Source organism: Balaenoptera ricei, chromosome 21 (genome assembly GCF_028023285.1).
Source record: "Balaenoptera ricei isolate mBalRic1 chromosome 21, mBalRic1.hap2, whole genome shotgun sequence".
Lineage (NCBI taxonomy): Eukaryota > Metazoa > Chordata > Mammalia > Artiodactyla > Balaenopteridae > Balaenoptera > Balaenoptera ricei.
The window spans coordinates 37,958,860-37,981,919 of NC_082659.1; the positions used below are offsets into that span (position 1 = coordinate 37,958,860).

Below are 23,060 nucleotides of genomic sequence, written 5' to 3' on the forward strand. Positions count from 1 at the left end.
AATAAAACATGATTTTTTTCTTTCTGCCTGATTCCTCCAGAATTCAGAAACTCTTATTGAGTATTCTTATTTTCATGTCAGTACCATTATTTACAGTTTCAGTAAGAATCTATCCTCCTGGTATTAAGACATGACTAGAAACATTAGTTACATAATTGAGGCTTTGACTGGAAAGTCATATTTGAGAATGATGTGCGTATAATTAGGCATGACCACTCAGTTCTATGGAAGTAAGGTTGCGTTTATGGAGCCAATGCTTACAAAGTCCTCTTGGAAATACCAGCCTGGTGCCTGACTTTCAGGGTTCCCAACCTTACAGGTAATTAAGGAAGGTAACTTCCTGGCAAGCCCAAGAACTATAAGATACTCAGCGGACAGCAAGAAGAGGATTCACACAAATTTATAGGTTCTGCATGTGAAGTCTAATGACAAGTTCTTGGTTTGGCTTCCTGGTCTCAAGAGGCTTTAGAAGTGCAATCTGAGACTCCTTAGCTTCCAGCAAAGCAAACTTGAAAAGGCCTGTGTGGTCAGTTACTCCTCTTGCTGCCCTTATGAATAATCAGGCCAAATTTAATGTGATAAGACTTATTTTTGTAAGCAAGAATAATCTTACTTTGTTTATCTATGATTAAAGAAGAAGGTAAATGTAGAGAGATGTTTCAATAGAAAAGTATAACACACCCTTGTGGGTTATCAGATTCTAGTCCTGTTTGTTTTCTTTGAGGTTTTATTATCTACCTGTAAACTGGACTAGATCATGCCATCTTACACATTTTGTTGGTCTTTCCCAAATTCTCTACTCTTCTAGCTTACTTTGATATTGAGTTATGACCCTCAAAATGAACATTTTCAATTTCTCTCCCACCCTACTGACTTGGTGTCACTGAAATCAGACCTGATTGCCCAGATCTTCCTGGAAGTCTCTAGATTGTCTTGTAATTGCCCTTTTCCCCAAGGATCTGAAAAAGTCCTTCAAGCTGAAGCTGGTTGACTTGATAAAAACTTCCAAGGACTGATCGACCCATCAGGTCATGTGTGGGAGGCCATGAATAAAGACATTCAAACTGAAAACCAGAAAATCCATTGGATTGCCACTGGCATCCTCACCCCACCATCTGAACATGCTTTGAACCCAATGTTTAACCCTCTAGATTCAGAAACTGGGCTTATAGTCTGCTCCAACCATTCATCTTTACTTTTCTTCATTCTAATCTGTTCTTCTTTCCCTTTGAAGATTGCTCATGTCCCAATTTCTAAACTGAGTCTTCTCTTCATAGCAATCAACACAGCTTTTTGTCTGTGAAACTTCTTGAGAAACTTCAAAAGGGGGAAACGAAGGAGTTAACAGCTTACCAAAGTGGCATGAAAACTTTTTTCGGTTACTTTAAACTGGGGGCAATCCGCCCCCACAGAAAGAAACAGCATCTAAACTCAAGCTGAGCCGCCCCAAAATACAGCTGCCATTGACCCCTCCTCCCCTGCTCCCTGTTTGGGAGAAGACTGGCCCTTAGCTTTGGGAAGTGAGAATTCAGTGACCCTTTAGCATCAAAACAACCAACAGACCCTTTCGTACTTTCCCATTAAAGTCCTAGCCTCCCCCTTTTTTGTTAAGTTGGTATATAAACCTTTACCTCCGGCTACTCAGCAGGTTACCTGCTACTAAATATTCCCGTGGCATAATAAGCTTTACTCCTGTTAATCTGTCCATTGCCAGTTAATTCACAGGCACCAATTATACAGACATGAAGTGGGTAGAGCAGGGGTCTCCAACCCCCCAGGCTGCAGACTGGTAGCGGTCTGCGGCCTGTTAGGAACCAGGCCACACAGCAGGAGGTGAGCACAGGCGAGCGAGCGAAGCTTCATCTGCCGCTTCCCATCACTGCCCATCACTGCCCATTGCTTGCATTACCTACTGCCTGAACCATCCCCCCCAACCTCCCATCTGTGCAAAAATTGTCTTCCACGAAACCGGTCCCTAGTGCCAAAAAGTTTGAGAACTGCTGGGGTAGAGAAAGTTCTCCTCCTACCAAAGATGTCAAAAATCATTGTCTAAAATTGACAAGTCAAAGAAACAGGGAAGTGCATTATAAGTGTATTGTCTGTAGTTACAAAGGTAACCAATAGAAGACCTCAGAAAATAGGTGCAAGAGATTGTCTTGGGGGAACTGGAAATGGGGTTTGGAAGGGAGAGGACGGGCAAGTCATTTGTTTTGCGTTATGAACTTTTCCATTGATATCTGATTTCTTGGTGCGCACATAATAATACTTTGATAAAAAGAAAATGAAAGTAGTGAAAGCAGAGGAAAGTAATGCCTGAGGACAGGTGTGGACACTTTCACACACTCCACGGAGTCAAGCTTCTCTCCTCACCATCCCCCAGGCCTTCCACGGATGTAGCCCAAAACTGTGAGCCTGAAACGTATACATCCCAGGGGACTCATACCTGGGCAAGAGTCCCAGTAGAGCCTGGAGGGGATGTGGAAACTGACTGAGACTTCAAAGTCCAGACCCTGATGAAGTACACATTCAACTGCAAATGTTTTTGCTGTGCACTCCGCCAGGCCCACAGTCCCGGAGGTATTCATGTGCTAATCAGAACTCACAAAACAATGTTGTCCATCAGCAGCTAAAATCAGTACAAATTGTTAGTGCAGAGAAACTTTCAAGAAGCCAAAAGGGAACAGACTTCAAAGGGACCGCATCTAGTTTATTATGGAAAATCTGATTTCCCCACCTCTATCAACTGTGTTGCCTTTCTTTGGACTATCAAAGGATGTGTACACCAGATAAATTTAAGTTTGCAAAGCTTCACCTCCACACGCAATTTTCACAGGCTTTCATCAACCTCCACAGGCTTGTTGAACTGTAGGCCCTGCCCTATTTCATGCACATGTGCTTTTTTCAAAGAAAACCCTGAAACTGAGGGATATACCCAAGAGGTTCCCAAATTTTCTTGGTTCTTGGTATTCTCAGTGTCTCAGTAATGTGTTTTAGCATTCCAGGCCAAAAGAAGTTTATTATTAAGTAGTTGGGTCCCAAATAACTTAATACATATTTATATTCTAACTCAATAACCAGTTGAAAAAATAGACACATAAATTGAAAAAAAAATTATTCTTAACCAAAACTAATTACTACTGGGATGTGTGCCCTGGGTGCACCTGTTTCGGGGTACCACCACCCTCATTTCCTGTTCGCCATTGATTTTTTTCAAATGATACTTTATTTGTATCACAGTGGAGCAGGTGGGGGTCGGGGGAGAATAATTTTGCCTCTACCCTTCTGAATTCTTAGCTAGGACCCCTGTAATAAATGACAGATTAACAAGAGAAAAACAAACAGAAGTTTATTAACATGTATACTCCATGTATACATGGGAGACACCCAGAGAAAATGAGTAACTCTCTGAGGTGGTTTAAAATTCAGGCTTAAATGCCATCTTCATAGGGAAAAGAAAGGCAGGATGTAGACCTCTTCAGGGAGACTAAGTGATTTTTAGGGAAGATGAATGGGCCCTTCGAAGAACAGAGGGGAGATATAATAGTTTGTGACAAAGTTTGAGTATGGTGTTGATTTCTAGTCTTTTCTCCAGTGACAAGAGTCCATCTTCCCTGGTGGATGAAACACCCAGTGAGGTGATTTAGGACAACTGAGTTCCTTTTGGAGGATCTATCTTTAGGCAGATAAGGAGGGTCCAAGGAAAGCCTTTCCCCTGCATTTGCAGTTTTTCAAGCTCCTGCAGCTCAATAACCAATATGCTAAAGTGGCATATTTTGTCCTGAATTCCCTACAGTCATATTTTGGGGTGACACATTGTTACCATTCAGCAGCTGCCTCAGAAAACACAGGTTCAAAAAGATATGGTATCATCAATATATAGAAATTAAAATATATATATATATATAGAAATAAAACTGTGATTAAGGATGAATTGAGATATATGTATGCATATATAGGCATGTCTCATTTGAAAAGATGGGCACATCTATTAAAATGGCATCATATAAAAATAGAAAATTTTATATACATGTGCATGAATATGCCATCATATGATGATCCTGCTTGACTTCCCTAACCTAATACGTTCACAAGAATTCTTTACAATCTTTAAAATACTTGATTTGTACACATTGTATATTTATGTATATATGGGTTTCCAACCTGCTCTCGCTGAAAGGTTCAGACCCAAGTGTGTACATGGAGGGTCTGATTGGTGTCGTTCTGGCAGGGGTCTCATCATAAGCATCTAGGGAAACACCAGGGAAATAGCTCCCCTTGAAGGAAGGGCAAACAGATCTGGCTTATACACAAAGGGTCGCAATAAGAGGACCTGAAACAGGAAGGTCAAAGCCAGTAGGAGGTACTGGGGCAGGGGACATACAGCGAGCAAAAGACATACAGTTGGCATTGAATAGAGCCGGGAACACAGAATGAGGGTCCTGGGGCTGTGGCCCTCAGAAGTCCTAGCAGAAAGGAGGCACTGGGCATTAGGACAGTCAGCCAGCAGGGAGCAGGGCCCAAGCCATTGAGCTGGATTCATGTCTAGGACTCATGCCAAGAGTGCCCTAGATGGCAACTAAGTCACCACGATGGGACTCGGGCAAAGGACAAGAGAGTTTAACACCTAGCCAAAGTATCCAGTGGTCCATGATGCCAGGATAAGTCTTGAAGCAAGCATGACTGAGGCTGGTTTTAAAACTATCGGGGTGGGGGGCCTTCCCTGGTGGTGCAGTGGTTGAGAATCCGCCTGCCAATGCAGGGGACACGGGTTCGAGCCCTGGTCTGGGAAGATCCCACATGCCGCGGAGCAACTGGGCCTGTGAGCCACAACGACTGAGCCTGCGCGTCTGGAGCCTATGCTCCGCAACAAGAGAGGCCGTGATAGTGAGAGGCCCGCGCACCGCGATGAGGAGTGGCCCCCGCTCGCTGCAACTAGAGAAAGCCCTCGCACAGAAACGAAGACCCAACACAGCCAAAAATAAATAAATAAATTTATTAAAAAAAAAAATATCGGGGTGGGGCGGGGAAGGGGTGGTGGGATGAACTGGGAGATTGGGATTGACATATATACACTAATATGCATAAATAGATAACTAATAAGATCCTGCTATATAAAAAAAATAAAATATTAACTTGTAAAAAAAAATAAAAAGAGTTGTGGGATGGATCTTCACCATCTCTTCCCAAAATGGGCTCCAGTTGCCTTGGTTGTGGGAAGAAGAGGGATGCGGAATTCGGGGACCAGGGACAGCTGGCAGGCAGAGGCTGAGCGTGACCTTCATGCTCTTAACTTAAAAAAAAAATTCTTCCCAGAGTTGAAGTACATTGACATTCTTTTAGAAGAGTCCCGAACGCACCTTTGCAGGGAAAATTATTACAAGGGGGTCAATGGGCAAAATAGACCCTATTTTTGGACCTTCAGTCGGTTCACTATTGTCTTTGGAAAAATCAAAACTGGAGTATTTCACTTTCAACTTAAAAGTGCCTTGAAACGCTACTATGTTGCACATTTTAAACTTGTTGCGGGGAAAGAGGGTAAATGCATCTAATTTGCAATGCATGCCTAGGCATCATGTTAATTCACAGGACTTGTGTTAATAAGATACACTTCAAAGTGAATCCTGTGTATTCCACAGAATTAACTAGAATTGTTCAGGGGCCTGTTAACAAGTTGCTGAAATGCAGAAGCTTTGGGGTTTGTTGGGCAGTCAAAGCTTATTACAAGCTATGTCAAGGCAATTTCAGGGGCAGGCAAAAAAGGATTGTTACTTTCTGGGGAGCTTTAGGCACAACTTTCAGATTTCATTAACAATGACATATACGTGGATTGCAGATAACTATTACAGGTGGGCTCCATTTGAAGAACTGTTAGTTGTGAAAAGCAATCTGAGAGCGTGTCTACATGAGGAGGAAGTTATTCATTTTGATAAAGAATTTTCTATTTACTCATCAGCTATTATTCATTCATTCATTCATTCACTCATTCAGAAAACGTTTCCCAAGCCTCCCCATGAGTGGGGAACTCTGGACCATGAGTAACTCACGATCCTTGCCCTGGAGGAGCTGACACCCCTGAAGACACATATTAATAATTAGCTAGTTCTAGGAGGTGACAGGTGAAAACAAGATGCTATGAACATTAAAATGATGGAGATGCCATTTCCAGCAGGGAATTTAAGGAAAGCTTCTCAAAGAAGATGGTAGCCTAGGTGAGACTCAGAGCTAGCAGGGTTTTAGTAGTTAGTGATTGTAAGTAGAAAAGAGGAACCATCTAGACAGGCATAAAGGAATATACGTAAATCAATCAATGTGATACACCGTATTAACAAATTGAAGGATAAAAACCATATGATAATCTCAATAGATGCAGAAAAAGCTTTTGACAAAATTCAACACCAATTTATGATTAAAAGCCTCCAGAAAGTAGGCATAGAGGGAACATACCTCACCACAATAAAGGCCATATATAACAAACCCATATGCCAACATCGTTCTCAATGGTGAAAAACTGAAAGCATTTCCACTAAGATCAGGAACAAGACAAGGTTGCCCACTCTCACCACTACAGTTTTGGAAGTTTTTGTGACAGCAGTCAGAGGAGAAAAAGAAGTAAAAGGAATCCCAATTGGAAAAGAAGAAGTAAAACTGTCACTCTTTGCAGATGACATGATACTATACATAAGAATCCTAAAGATGCTACCAGAAAACCATTAGAGCTAATCAATGAATTTGGTAAAGTAGCAGGATACAAAATTAATGCACAGAAATCTCTTGCATTCCTATACACTAATAATGAAAAATCTGAAAGAGAAATTAAGGAAACACTCCCATTTACCATTGCAACAAAAAAGAATAAAATACCTAGGAATGAACCTACTTAAGGAGACAAAAGACCTGTATGCAGAAAAATATAAGACACTGATGAAAGAAATTAAAGACGATACAAACAGATGGAGAGATATACCATGTTCTTGGATTGGAAGAATCAACATTGTGAAAATGACTACACTACCCAAAGCAATCTACAGATTCAATGCAATCCCTATCAAACTACCAATGGCATTTTTCACAGAACTAGAACAAAATATTTCACAATTTGTATGGAAACACAAAAGACCCCGAATAGCCAAAGCAATCTTGAGAAAGAAAAACAGAGCTGGGGGAATCAGGCTCCCTGACTTCAGACTATACTACAAAGCTACAGTAATCAAGACAGTATGGTACTGGCACAAAAACAGAAATATAGATCAATGGAACAGGATAGAAAGCCCAGAGATAAACCCAAGCATATATGGTCACCTTCTCTTTGATAAAGGAGGCAAGAGTATACAGTGGAGGAAAGACAGCCTCTCCAATAAGTGGTACTGGGAAAACTGGACAGCTACATGTAAAAGAATGAAATTAGAACACTTCCTAACACCATACACAAAAATAAACTCAAAATGGATTAAAGACCTAAATGTAAGGCCAGACATTATCAAACTCTTAAAGGAAAACATAGGCAGAACACTATGACATAAATCACAGCAAGATTCTTTTTGACCCACCTCTAAGAGAAATGGAAAGAAAAACAAAAATAAACAAATAGAACCTAATGAAACTTAAAAGCTTTTGCACAGCAAAGGAAACCATAAACAAGATGAAAAGACAGCCCTCAGAATGAGAGAAAATATTTGCAAACAGAGCAACTGACAAAGGATTAATCTCCAAAATATACAAGCAGCTCATGAAGCTCAATATCAAAAAAAACAAACAAACAACCTAATCCAAAAATGGGTGGAAGACCTAAACAGACATTTCTCCAAAGAAGATGTACAGATTGCCAACACACACATGAAGGGATGCTCAACATCACTAATCATTAGAAAAATGCAAATAAAAACCACAACGAGGTATCACCTCACACCGGCCAGAATGGCCATCATCAAAAAATCTACAAACAATAAATGCTGGAGAGGGTGTGGAAAAAAGGGAACCCTCTTGCTCTGTTGGTGGGACTGCAAATTGATAGAGCCACTATGGAGAACAGTATGGAGGTTCCTTAAAAGACTAAAAATAGAACTACCATATAACCCAGCAACCCCACTACTGGGCATATACCCTGAGAAAACCATAATTCAAACAGAGTCATGTACCACAATGTTCATTGCAGCACTATTTACAATAGCCAGGACATGGAAGCAACCTAAGTGTCCATCGACAGATGAATGGATAAAGAAGATGTGGCACTTCTTATACTTCTTATAATATTACTCAGCCATAAAAAGAAACAAAATTGAGTTATTTGTAGTGAAATGGATGGACCTAGAGTCTGTCATACAGAGTGAAGTAAGTCAGAAAGACAAAAACAAATCCCGTATGCTAACACATATATATGGAATCTAAAAAAAACAAAAAAATGGTTCTGAAGAACCTAGGGGCAGGACAAGAATAAAGACGCAGACGTAGAGAACACACTTGAGGACATGGGGTGGGGGAAGGGTAAGTTGCGACAAAGTGAGAGAGTGGCATTGACATACATAAACTACCAAACGTAAAACAGATAGCTAGTGGGAAGCAGCCACATAGCACAGGGAGATCAGCTCGGTGCTTTGTGACCACCAAATGGGTGGGATACGGAGGGTGGGAGGGACATGCAAGAGGGAGGGGATACGGGGATATATGTATATGTATAGCCGATTCACTTTGTTATAAAGCAGAAACTAACACACCATTGTAAAGCAATTATACTCCAATAAAGATATTAAAAAAGAATTTAAAAATTTTTAAAAAAACCATTTCCCCAAACAAAAAAACTAATTAATTAAAAAAAAAAAAAGTAATTTGGACCCAAATCAAGAAGAGACATAAATTCCAGGGTAGGGAGTGTGTGATGGATTTGTCAGGCAATCAAGAGCCACTAAGCTGTCTGCAAAGAGAAAGGACAGGTTGAATGCTTATGTAAGGAGAGCAACATTTGCTTCTGAAATGCTGTGCATCTTCTATGGGGAAAGAAGACTGAAAGCAGCGATATCAGATACAAATACATCACCATAGTTTGGCAGAGATGTGAGGGGGGACTGACCCCATGTGCTGCAGGGTGATACCCGTGTGCCGCTGGGTGATGCCCCATGTGCTGGTGTCTGAAGGAGGCTTAGTTGCGCTCACTAGGACATGTCACAGTGCTGCCCAAATTGGGCACACGTTTTCAGTTGGGGCTTCAAACAGGAGGAGGCTCTTCCTCCCAAGAGTCTTTCAATGGCCCCATCATCACTGGCTTTGGGGTAGATGCAGACACACACACCGGTTAGAGGGATGGCACTGTAGCCCTGTGGTACCACTGCCACGGCTAAGAAAAGCACAGTCATCAGAGACACATTTTGTTCAGGACCAAACCAAGACCAGGTTATTGATGAGGAGCGAGTACTGGACATTCCAGAACAGACCGGACTCTTGGGGGCAAGAGCAGTGGGGGCTTCAGAGCAGAAGCTACAGACATGGTCAGTTCAGAAACGTCCTCTTGGCATTCCTGGTAAAGGTTACTCATCTGTTCTTTAGTACAGAGGACCTGGAGACTGCTCTGAAAACCCACTACTTCTTCTTATGTTTAGCTGCACAAAAGGCTGTACAGGAAACGAAATACTGCTCCTACTGGAGTATAGACGTGATTGATCATGGTGTATCCTCTCATCAGCTCTATAAAGAAGCAAGAGGAACAACCTGTCTAGGTATTGGTATCTATTCATTACCTAGATTGAGAGACCTCTTCTGAAATTTAACGTCAGGATCCCTGTGTCCACAGTGTGTGTTTGGAAGTAGGGCAAGTAAGATGGCAGATTGCCCTAGAGTCCCATGTTACCAAGGCTTGTCTTGTACGCACCAGGAGCAGCTAAACTTTGCAGTATCTTCAAGAACAGTAGCATGGCTTTAGGTTTGCATACATGAAGGAGAGGAGCTGAGTGGGACTGAATGAATGCGTTTGGGAGCCTGGAAGAACAGTGATGCTTCCTGTCAAGTAACAGTAGTTGGGAAGGGGAAGTTATTTGCTTAAGATGATGATTTCAGTTGAGAATGTGTTGACCTGGGATGGGAAATCCAGAGCAAAATGCAGGCACCGAAAAGGCAGGATGAGAGATCAGCAGAAAGGTCAAGGCACGAAACCAAACGTTTCTCAAAATAAAATGTAAACCAATAAAAAGGGACTCTTAAAACGTGTTATCTGTTTACACACAGCTTTCTAGAACTATCTCAAAAGCTTAAAATGAGTTATACCTTTAATTAGATTAGTAGTATATTTGACATTAAATAGACAATCATTTTACACATTTTTAGAGAAATAAGTAAAAAACAAAACTCTTTTTAAGGAACCGCAAAGTTCTAGTGTAGCCCTCATTCTTGAATTAGTCAGTACTCTTACTGAGATAATAATATCATTGTAATAAAAATTGGGGGATGTAAGCTTGCTAATAATTTAATCTTTAATAGAAGTACTGGAGGTTTTAAGACATTCTGAGCTTCAGGTGTGCTTCTGATCATAAATAAAGAGCCAAAATTTGCAACACACTACCGGTGTTTATCATTTTTTAAGGACACAGAACTAAATGCTAATTCGAAGAATTAATACATGTTGTATGTTTCTGTCTTATGGATTTTTTCCCCCTACTGTCCCTCAGATGTGCTGACTATTGGAATGAATCACCTTAAGTCACCCCAGAAACAGAATTTATAAGACGGGTTCACACTGAAAGGCATCCACCCAACTCCTCTGTACATAAGGCCATCTGTGCAATTGTTTTCCATCTCTACACTCAAGACAAAACAAAACACACCTGAACAACAAACTCCTGAAACCAAAAAAAACAAAACAAAAAACAGTGCATTATATCACTAGAATATTCCACTGCACAAGGACAGAGACTTTTGTCTGTTTGTTCACTGTAGCCTCAACGCCTACAGCAGTGTGTGGCATACAGTGGGTGTTCAGTAAACATTTGCTGAATCCATCAATCAATAAACACCAAAGTAAAATTCTTCTTTCTCAACAGACACACTTTTAGCATTTTAGATAGGACTCTTACCTGTGAAATATGGCCCTGCACACTGCAAGATGGTTAGGACCGGCGACCCTCCCCTGCTCGATGCCAGGAGACCCCATTGTAACAACCCCAGACACGCTCACCCATTTTCCAGTGGCCCCTAAGAGGAGGTATTGGCCGCAGGTTGAAGACCCAGTGTGGGAAATGTGGAATTCATTATAGGCATCTGCCTGAGAACACCAGCCAACTTTTGCCACTACTAAGAAAGTGCCCCCGGGGGGAAAGGTGCTGAGTTAGAAAGAATCAGCCCTCTCTCTTGAGAAAAACTCATCAGTCGATTCTCCCCACCCTCTATAGAGAAGCATGGCCAAGTTTATAAAGAAAGTCAAAGGGGAAGTAATATCCACTTTACATTATGGGTCAATCTTTCCAGAACACAATTATCCCACAAGGCTATAATAATAATAGCCTTATGGGATGATTGTACCTAGGGATAATTGATAAATAGATAATTTACAGATAGCTATTCCAGAGGCCAATATTGAAAATCCCCAAAAGATATCTGAATTGTCCAAAACTTAACATACCTTTAAAGGCATTAGAAATACAACAGAGAGAGCACCAGAATCACAACTGGCTGCTGGACAATCATTGACAGGAAGCCCCTGGACTTCACCAAGGAGGATACCCCACGTCCAAGGACAGAGGAGAAGCCACAGTGAGATGGTAGGAGGGGCGCAATCAGAGTAAAATCAAATCCCATAACTGCTGGGTGGGTGACTCACAGACTGGCGAACACTTATACCACAGAAGTCCACCCACTGGAGTGAAGGTTCTGAGCCCCACGTCAGGCTTCCCAACCTGGGGGTCCGGCTACGGGAGGAGGAATTCCTAGAGAATCAGACTTTGAAGCCTAGTGGGAATTGATTGCAGGACTTTGACAGGACTGGGGGAAACAGAGACCCCACTCTTGGAGGGCACACACAAAGTAATGTGTGCATCGGGACCCAGGGGAAGGAGCAGTGACCCTGGGGGAGACTGAACCAGACCTACCTGCTGGTGTTGGGGGGTCTCCTGCAGAGGCGAGTGGTGGCTCTGTTTCACCGTGGGGATAAGGACACTGGCAGCAGAGGTTCTGGGAAGTTCTCCTTGGCGTGAGCCCTCCCAGAGACTGCCATTAACCCCACCAAAGAGCACGGGTAGGCTCCAGTGTTGGATTGCCTCAGGCAAAACAACCAACAGGGAGGGAACCCAGCCCCACCCATCAACAGTCAAGTGGATTAAGGTTTTACTGAGCTCTGACCGCCACAGCAACAGGGAGGGAACCCAGCCCCACCCATCAACAGTCAAGTGGATTAAGGTTTTACTGAGCTCTGACCGCCACAGCAACAGTCAGCTCTACCCACCACCAGAGCCTCCCATCAAGCCTCTTAGGTAGCCTCAACCACCAGAGGGCAGACAGCAGAAGCAAGAAAAACTACAATCCTGCAGCCTGTGGACCAAAAACCACAGCTACAGAAAGACAGAGAAGATGAAAAGGCAGAGGGCTATGTACCAGATGAAGGAACAAGAAAAAACCCCAGAAAAACAACTAAATGAAGTGGAGATAGGCAACCTTCCAGAAAAAGAATTCAGAATAATGATAGTGAAGATGATCCAGGACCTCGGAATAAGAATGGAGGCAAAGATTGAGAAGATGCAAGAAATGATTAACAAAGACCTAGAAGAATTAAAGAACAAACAAACAGAGACGACCAATACAATAACTGAAATGAAAACCACACTAGAAGGAATCAATAGCAGAATAACTGAGGCAGAAGAATGGATAAGTGACCTGGAAGACAGAATGGTGGATTTCACTGCTGCGGAACAGACTAAAGAAAAAAGAATGAAAAGAAATGAAGACAGCCTAAGAGACCTCTGGGACAATATTAAACGCAACAACATTCGCATTATAGGGGTCCCAGAAGGAGAAGAGAGAGAGAAAGGACCAGAGAAAATATTTGAAGAGATTATAGTCGAAAACTTCCCTAACATGGGAAAGGAAATAGCCACCCAAGTCCAGGAAGCGCAGAGAGTCCCATACAGAATAAACCCAAGGAGAAACACGCCGAGACACATAGTAATCAAAGTGGCAAAAATTAAAGACAAAGAAAAATTATTGAAAGCAGCAAGGGAAAAACGACAAATAACATACAAGGGAACTCCCATAAGGTTAACAGCTGATTTCTCAGCAGAAACTCTGCAAGCCAGAAGGGAGTGGCATGATATACTTAAAGTGATGAAAGGGAAGAACCTACAACCAAGATTAGATTACTCTACCCGGCAAGGATCTCATTTAGATTTGATGGAGAAATCAAAAGCTTTACAGACAAGCAAAAGCTAAGAGAATTCAGCACCACCAAACCAGCTCTACAACAAATGCTAAAGGAACTTCTCTAAGTGGGAAACACAAGAGAAGAAAAGGACCTACAAAAACAAACCCAAAACAATTAAGAAAATGGTCATAGGAACATACATATTGATAATTACCTTAAACGTGAATGGATTAAATGCCCCAACCAAAAGACATAGACTGGCTGAATGGATACAAAAACAAGACCCATATATACGCTGTCTACAAGAGACCCACTTTAGACCTAGGGACACATACAGACTGAAAGTGAGGGGATGGAAAAAGATATTCCATGCAAATGGAAATCAAAAGAAAGCTGGAGTAGCTATACTCATATCAGATAAAATAGACTTTAAAATAAAGAATGTTACAAGAGACAAGGAAGGACACTACATAATGATCCAGGGATCAATCCATGAAGAAGATATAACAATTATAAATATATATGCACCCAACATAGGAGCACCTCAATACATAAGGCAACTGCTAACAGCTATAAAAGAGGAAATCGACAGTAACACAATAATAGTGGGGGACTTTAACACTCCACTTACACCAATGGACAGATCATCCAAAATGAAAATAAATAAGGAAACAGAAGCTTTAAATGACACAATAGACCAGATAGATTTAATTGATATATATAGGACATTCCATCCAAAAACAGCAGATTACACGTTCTTCTCAAGTGCGCACGGAACATTCTCCAGGATAGATCACATCTTGGGTCACAAATCAAGCCTCAGTAAATTTAAGAAAATTGAAATCATATCCAGCATCTTTTCTGACCACAACGCTATGAGATTAGAAATGAATTACAGGGAAAAAAACGTAAAAAAGACAAACACATGGAGGCTAAACAATACGTTACTAAATAACCAAGAGATCACTGAAGAAATCAAAGAGGAAATAAAAAAATACCTAGAGACAAATGACAATGAAAACACAACGACCCAAAACCTATGGGATGCAGCAAAAGCGGTTCTAAGAGGGAAGTTTATAGCTATACAAGCCTACCTAAAGAAACAAGAAAAATCTCAAGTAAACAATCTAACCTTACACCTAAAGAAACTAGAGAAAGAAGAACAAACAAAACCCAAAGTTAGCAGAAGGAAAGAAATCATAAAGATCAGAGGAGAAATAAATGAAATAGAAACAAAGAAAACAATAGCAAAGATCAATAAAACTAAAAGTTGGTTCTTTGAGAAGATAAACAAAATTGATAAGCCATTAGCCAGACTCATCAAGAAAAAGAGGGAGAGGACTCAAATCAATAAAATCAGAAATGAAAAAGGAGAAGTTACAACAGACACCGCAGAAATACAAAGCATCCTAAGAGACTACTACAAGCAACTTTATGCCAATAAAATGGACAACCTGGAAGAAATGGACAAATTCTTAGAAAGGTATAACCTTCCAAGACTGAATCAGGAAGAAACAGAAAATATGAACAGACCAATCACAAGTAATGAAATTGAAACTGTGATTAAAAATCTTCCAACAAAAAAAATAAATAAATTAAAAAAAAAAAAAATCTTCCAACAAACAAAAGTCCAGGACCAGATGGCTTCACAGGTGAATTCTATCAAACATTTAGAGAAGAGCTAACACCCATCCTTCTCAAACTCTTCCAAAAAATTGCAGAGGAAGGAACACTCCCAAACTCATTCTATGAGGCCACCATCACCCTGATACCAAAACCAGACAAAGACACTACAAAAAAAGAAAATTACAGACCAATATCACTGATGAATATAGATGCAAAAATCCTCAACAAAATACTAGCAAACAGAATCCAACAACACATTAAAAGGATCATACACCACGATCAAGTGGGATTTATCCCAGGGATGCAAGGATTCTTCAATATACGCAAATCAATCAATGGGATACACCATATTAACAAATTGAAGAATAAAAACCATATGATCATCTCAATAGATGCAGAAAAAGCTTTTGACAAAATTCAACACCCATTTCTGATAAAAACTCTCCAGAAAGTGGGCATAGAGGGAACCTACCTCAACATAATAAAGGCCATATATGACAAACCCACAGCAAACATCATTCTCAATGGTGAAAAACTGAAAGCATTTCCTCTAAGATCAGGAACGAGACAAGGATGTCCAGTCTCACCACTATTATTCAACATAGTTCTGGAAGTCCTAGCCACGGCAATCAGAGAAGAAAAAGAAATAAAAGGAATACAAATTGGAAAGGAAGAAGTAAAACTGTCACTCTTTGCGGATGACATGATACTATACATAGAGAATCCTAAAACTGCCACCAGAAAAATGCTAGAGCTAATTAATGAATACGGTAAAGTTGCAGGATACAAAATTAATGCACAGAAATCTCTTGCATTCCTATACACTAATGATGAAAAATCTGAAAGAGAAATTATGGAAACACTCCCATTTACCATTGCAACAAAAAGAATAAAATACCTAGGAATAAACCTACCTAGGGAGACAAAAGACCTGTATGCAGAAAACTATAAGACACTGATGAAAGAAATTAAAGATCGTACCAACAGATGGAGAGATATACCATGTTCTTGGATTGGAAGAATCAACATTGTGAAAATGAGTATACTACCCAAAGCAATCTACAGATTCAATGCAATCCTTATCAAATTACCAATGGCATTTTTTACGGAGCTAGAACAAATCATCTTAAAATTTGTATGGAGACACAAAAGACCCCGAATAGCCAAAGCAGTCTTGAGGCAAAAAAATGGAGCTGGAGGAATCAGACTCCCAGACTTCAGACTATACTACAAAGCTACAGTAATCAAGACAATATGGTACTGGCACAAAAACAGAAGCATAGATCAATGGAACAAGATAGAAAGCCCAGAGATTAACCCACGCACCTATGGTCAACTAATCTATGACAAAGGAGGCAAAGATATACAATGGAGAAAAGACAGTCTCTTCAATAAGTGGTGCTGGGAAAACTGGACAGCTACATGTAAAAGAATGAAATTAGAATACTCCCTAACACCATACACAAAAATAAACTCAAAATGGATTAGAGACCTAAATATAAGACTGGACACTATAAAACTCTTAGAGGAAAACATAGGAAGAACACTCTTTGACATAAATCATAGCAAGATCTTTTTTGATCCACCTCCTAGAGTAATGGAAATAAAAACAAAAATAAACAAGTGGGACCTAATGAAACTTCAAAGCTTTTGCACAGCAAAGGAAACCATAAACAAGACAAAAAGACAACCCTCAGAACGGGAGAAAATATTTGCAAATGAATCAACGGACAAAGGATTAATCTCCAAAATATATAAACAGCTCATTCAGCTCAATATCAAAGAAACAAACACCCCAATCCAAAAATGGGCAGAAGACCTAAATAGACATTTCTACAAAGAAGACATACAGACGGCCACGAAGCACATCAAAAGATGCTCAACATCACTAATTATTAGAGAAATGCAAATCAAAACTACAATGAGGTATCACCTCACTCCTGTTAGAATGGGCATCATCAGAAAATCTACAAACAACAAATGCTGGAGAGGGTGTGGAGAAAAGGGAACCCTCTTGCACTGTTGGTGGGAATGTAAATGGATACAGCCACTATGGAGAACAATATGGAGGTTCCTTAAAAAACTAAAAATAGAATTACCATATGACCCAGCAATCCCACTACTGGGCATATACCCAGAGAAAACCGTAATTCAAAAAGACACATGCACCCGAATGTTCATTGCAGCACTATTTACAATAGCCAGGTCATGGAAGCAACCTAAATGCCCATCAACAGACGAATGGATAAAGAAGTTGTGGTACATATATACAATGGAATATTACTCAGCCATAAAAAGGAACGAAATTGAGTCATTTGTTGAGACGTGGATGGATCTAGAGACTGTCATACAGAGTGAAGTAAGTCAGAAAGAGAAAAACAAATATCGTATATTAATGCATGTATGTGGAACCTAGAAAAATGGTACAGATGAGCCAGTTTGCAGGGCAGAAGTTGAGACACAGATGTAGAGAATGGACATATGGACACCAAGGGGGGAAAACTGCGGTGAGGTGCGGATGGTGGTGTGCTGAATTGGGCAATTGGGATTGACATGTATACACTGATGTGTATAAAATTGATGCCTAATAAAAAAAAAAAAAAAAAAAGCAGGACACAGACATTATCTATAGTGTCATCCCATTTTTGCCCCCAAAATACATATATAACATAGTTAACATACAATTCATATGTAAATATTATATATAGCTTATATATGAATATTATATATGCATATATACAGATGTATATACGTATATAGAAATGCAACTATCAAAATATTTTCTATATATACATATATTTCCAGGTGTATCAAAGTAAAGAAACCAGAAAGGATCTCTATCATACAGTTAATGACGACATCTCTCAGGGTGGGACTTTAGTTTGCAACTAAACTAAGTAAATAAATAAAACTATGTAGAAAATAAGAATCACTGTATCTCATTTTATAATCAGAAAGGGAAATAACACAGCTATTCCCGTTTGGCAAAATGTAACGTGGTTCCTGTGTCCTCCAAATGCCTACTTCTTTAAAAGGAGCCTTTGAATAATTGATCTTTTTCTCTACTCAACAAGAATTCAAGGCTTTAAAACATTTGCTTAATTGGGTCGTTTCAGTTGACACCTGAAAGCAGTAATTTGTGATGACATCTGAACAGGGAGCTTCCTTCCTGAGTATTTCCTAATGGCCCCAAGATGTCAGGCAGACACCACAGACAGCTGATCCAAGGTTGCCCTGGCTGAGGGTCCCACTAAGCATTTCCTAAGGGCCAAGTAATCTGCTTGCAAAGAAACGATGTTTTGCACTGACAGAGGTCTGGTTCAAACCCAAGTGTTACTTTCTTGTTCATTTATTCACTCACCACCCATGTGCTAAGTATCTTGGATGTAAAAGGAAATAACATATTCCCTGCCCTTCTGGACCTTACCATAGAGAGGGAAGTCCTTAGTAAAAAAAAGAAAGACACACACACACCAAACAAAATGCAGAGGGCCCCCAGGTGATGGTGGTCTTCGAGGTGCAGGTGTTTTCCGAGCTGGACCATGAGTGAGAAATGGGGTTCTTCAGGCAAAGAAGGGGGGGAACGGGCACTCATTTCTAGGAGGGTGACCAGCTTTAAAAAAAGAAAGAAGATGCATGGTAACCACTTCCAGGAACGAGGAGAATCTGACCTGACATGATCTTAGAGTTCCCTTGGGTCAACGCCAGGAGCTGAGTCCACAAGGGTGACGGGGTGGGATAATAAGGTCTTGTTAAAGGACCCCTTGGAGACAATCTCCTACCTGGGGCCCAGGCTCCCTGGCACTGCATGTTTGGATGTTTCTTTCTCGCAGGAAGCAGGAGGGGTTGGTGCACAGATTGCGTCTGCCAGCTCCATTTCTATATCGAAACACAACAAGGACTCCGGGACCCTGGCCGGTAGAGATAGAAGGCAAGCCTGCTGGAGACAGGGAGCTGGGAAGTGGTGTGAGGGTGAGGAGAGGCCAAGGGGCACGACCCCGCTGCAGACCCCCAGCTGGTTTAGTTATCAGGCTTGTGTGTTTCATTCCTTGTATGTTTCCATGTAATATCAGGGTCCCAAATGAGGTGAAAGAAATGTGAAAAGATGTATCCAGTGGTCCCTCATTTCTGTTCTAAGTGAAAAAACACATGCCGTCAGACCCCCGTCACCTGGAGCACCTCTCCTGAATGTAGTCACCTGGCTCCGCCCAGCTGTAACTCACCAGTGTCCCTCCACGTGAGTGACTGAGCAAACCCACCTTGCATATGGTACCCCCGGCACAGTTCAAGAATTGCATCTTCACAAAGGTAAACCGGGAATAGGGAATGAAGGGAGAGTGAAATCCTTTGGACGGACTTGCCCTTGGTATCTTGCAATTCCTACCTAACGTCGAACTAAAATAACAATTGAGGCAAGCCCTAGTTAGGCAGCTAAATTAGGAGGGGCTACGGGTGCCCTGTTGAGAAGTTTAGGTTTTATCCTACAAGAAAATGCATCAAAGGTAGATAAAGAAGATGGGACAAGATCAGACCAAGACACAAGAAAGGCAATTCTTGTAACAAAATTTCTAGGCTGGATAGAAGCAAAGACAGACATAGAACAAGGGTAAGGAGGCAGAGGCACTAGGCCGAGTGGGAGTTGATGACGGCCTGATCTCATTCTGAAACAGCAGGAAGGGACCGAGATGGGGTGAGCAGGGTCAGACAGGGCAGAATCACAGGATCGGAATGTGGCAGGTGAGCGGGGCTGAATGTATTTCAATAGTTTGCAGCCTGAGAAAATGGAAGATGTTTGGTATCATTAGATCGTAAAAGGACACATAGGAGGGGAAGCAGGTTTCTGTGGGGAGAAAAGATAAGTCCATGAGGCATGCTTATTCCAGACTGAAAACACCCAAAAGTCCACAATCTGAGAACATGGGGCTCTATTTTCAATATACAAAAGCAAACCGCAGGGCAGTAATGCAAGGAAGTAGTATATGAAAACATTTTCCCCACATTCACGTAACTGCATTTCCCAGAATAGAGAGAGATTTCTTCATGTTTAAAATTTAGTTTTCTGAGCAAAACAAATGACTCAGGCATATCAGTCATTTGCACCTTAGTATAAATGAGCGTATAAGAGCTTTTCCCGAGCCAAGGCTTGGAGGAGAGTATCTCGGAGTCAAGCACAGTGGCCCTGGGAGGGAACAAAGGTGCAGAAGAAGGATTACAGGCAGCCTATCCCTTGCTACACACGGTGCCCAGAGCCAGAGCTGCCAGGCAACGCCCCTCCATTTCCAGCCAGAGAATGTTTATCCTACACCCGCAGGTCATCAAAACCTCTGTCCCTCCACCTCATGTGCCAGAAGGGAAGAAAGCAAGGGGACATTTCATATTTCTTAGTGCCCATCATTCAACTTGCCCTCTTAAGGAAACAGAAAATGGACAATTTGGTATTGTGTTATGGAATATTGAAGTAGTAAAATGCAAAAAGATATTGTTCTATAGCTGATTTCATCCTCTACCGTGACTTTGATGGTAACCAGCTAAGCCTCCCATACACAACACACTCCCATCTTCCTCCTACTCTGCCTACTTCCTCCACATGTCCTCTGAGGCCTCACTGTCTTCCCAGCAGTAGGTCTCCAGGCTCCTGCCCCAGCCCTCCCCTGCCCTCCCCTCCTCTCCTCCCCTCTCTTCACACTCTCTCCCTGGAGGTTCTCAAACACACACACACACACACACACACACACACACACAGAGACATCTATATCTCCACACAAATCTCTCCTCTGAGCTCCAGACACAAATCCCCACCCCTGGTTGACATCACCTCCAAAATATCTCAACAGCTCCTCAAAATCAACATGTCTAAACTAAATGGGTTTATGCAAATCTGGTCTTCGTCCAGAGTTTTCTCTCAGTAACAACTTCTGCATCTACTGCTATGTAACAAACCAAACCAAAATGTAATGGCTTGCAACAACAACTATTTCCCTAGTCTGAGATTCCACAGGTGGGCAATTCGGGCAGGGCCCAGCCGAGCGGTTCTCCTTGTCTGAGCCAGGCTTGCCTGCTCTCCACGTTGGTAGTCGGCTGTTAGGCTGGGTCTCAGGTTTCTGGCGGCCTCCACTGGGATGCCCCCCACCTCCTTCCCCGTGCCCTCCCATCCTCCAGTCAGCTGGCCCAGATGGGTTGCCAGAATCCAAGTGCGTCACAACTCTCGGGGCAGTGGCCACGTGTGTTTCATGTCTCTACTTGCGGTGCTTTTCCTACTACTCCACTACCAAAGCAAATTGCCTATTTTAGTCCCGGTTCAGGTTGGGAGAATGATGCCAAAGGGCATGTATACAAGGAGGTGGAAACAAATTGGAACCCTTACTGCAATCAACCCTCCATCACTGAAGATGTCAACTTTAATTTCTCTCATTATTATTCACTTCTGATCTCCACCTGCTCTGCCCCAGTCCAAATTCCCCTAAACCTCTACAACAGACTCCTCCTGGCAGGTCCCCTCGCTCCCCTCTGAGGCCCTCCTCAATCTTTCTTCCACTTTGCAGCAGACTGATTTTCAAAAGCCACATGTGATCATTTCAGCCTTATGGCTTAAAATCCATTGATGATTCTCATTCCACGTAAAGTAAAAAGAAAACTTCTTTTGATAGATTTTAAATAGAGCCCTTGATCATACATAGTGGGTTACACCTATTTTTCCAGTTTCATTATTAATAGTGCCCTCTCACTTGCACACGTATCGCAGTTGGGATGGGCTGGGATGGTCCATTACATCGTCAGCCTTCCCCTAAAAGCATCAGCGGTCTGGCTCCTACTTAGTGCCTGTCCTAGCCTCTTTTACCACCATACCTGGCGTTGTTCTGCCCTTGCCAGGCTCGCCTTCTCTCCGTCCCTCCCCAAACTTTCATAAATGTGATTCCTGTTCCCTGGAATGATCTCCCCTTACCTCCTTACCTGTGAATACCTATGCACCCTTCAGGTGCCACGTAGGAATCACTGCTCAGAGACACCTTCTGCCAGCTCCCAGACAGGCCATCTCCTCTAATGAGCTCCCCTGGCACCATGCCCACTCACCACAGCATTCATCAGGGTTGCCATTTTCAGCCAAGGGCAGGGGGATCTTGTCTGGGTCTGGCTTTGCTCACCACTGACTCTCTATCTGGAATTGGTGCTTATTACTGGGTTATACAGATGAATAATTATTGCATTAGAAAATGAAAGAAATATTTCTAATGGTAAACAATTTATTTATGAATCAGTTTATTTATGAATCATAATATTGGTTTCCAGAGAATATTTAAATCACATTTGATGAAGATCGGAAAGCAACAAGTGATCATTTAATCCAGACAAGGAAACAGTCCAGGAATGTTTAGTGACTTGTCCAAGATCTCTCAGCCTTTCTTGAAGTCCAAGTGAGAGGCAGACAGGACTATAGGTTTTCTCTTTTATTTCTAAGTGACAAGGCTTCCACGGAGAAGCCTTGAAATCCCTTCCAAACTCAGATATTCTTTGGTTATGATTTAACTTTACTTTTGTCTTGATAGCGTTCTGTTTTTTTCTCTTTCTCTCCCCTTTCCTTCTTCTTTTTGCATCATTAGCCATGAAAGCAAAGAACTACTGCCCAGGACAGTATGTCACAATGCTCACACACACACACACAAAAAAAGCCAAGTCTGTATGGAGTGAGGGAAGAACAGGAGAGACACCCTCACAACTCTTGTTTTTTGGTGTTGAGGAAATTTCAGGCCTTAATCCCATCTTGAATTTTTCCATTCTCCATTACAGCAATGGATAGAAGGGTAATGAGAGATCAAACAAACTAATTTGTCAATTCTAGGATGTGACATCATGACCATTCATTTCTGGGATTGCTAATGCCAACCACTGACCTTCTAGGATTACGTACAGCTGTGATGAGGAAATTTAATAAGAAAAGGTCAACCAACAGTCAGTGTAGAAAGGAAACAGACGTTTTTCTTTTACAATAAAATATCAAAAATTTAAGAAAACCAACATTGTGTCTTACAATACATATTCAGTGCTTACAGCCCAAACTATAATGACTATTTAAATTATACAGAGGACAATATTTGCTGAGTTC

At 41.5% G+C, this 23,060-nt stretch overlaps 1 protein-coding gene across 1 annotated transcript in view; it reads right to left on the bottom strand.

Annotated features, from left to right (window-relative positions):
• The window catches only part of LOC132356574 (uncharacterized), a 32,352-nt gene extending 10,332 nt beyond the window's left edge, over positions 1-22,020 (bottom strand). Inside the window, exon 1 of the mRNA XM_059909433.1 lies at positions 21,921-22,020. Within this exon, the coding sequence (XP_059765416.1) occupies positions 21,921-22,020 (100 nt within the window). The remainder of the gene's footprint in view (positions 1-21,920) is intronic.
• Between the last annotated feature and the right edge of the window lie 1,040 nt (positions 22,021-23,060).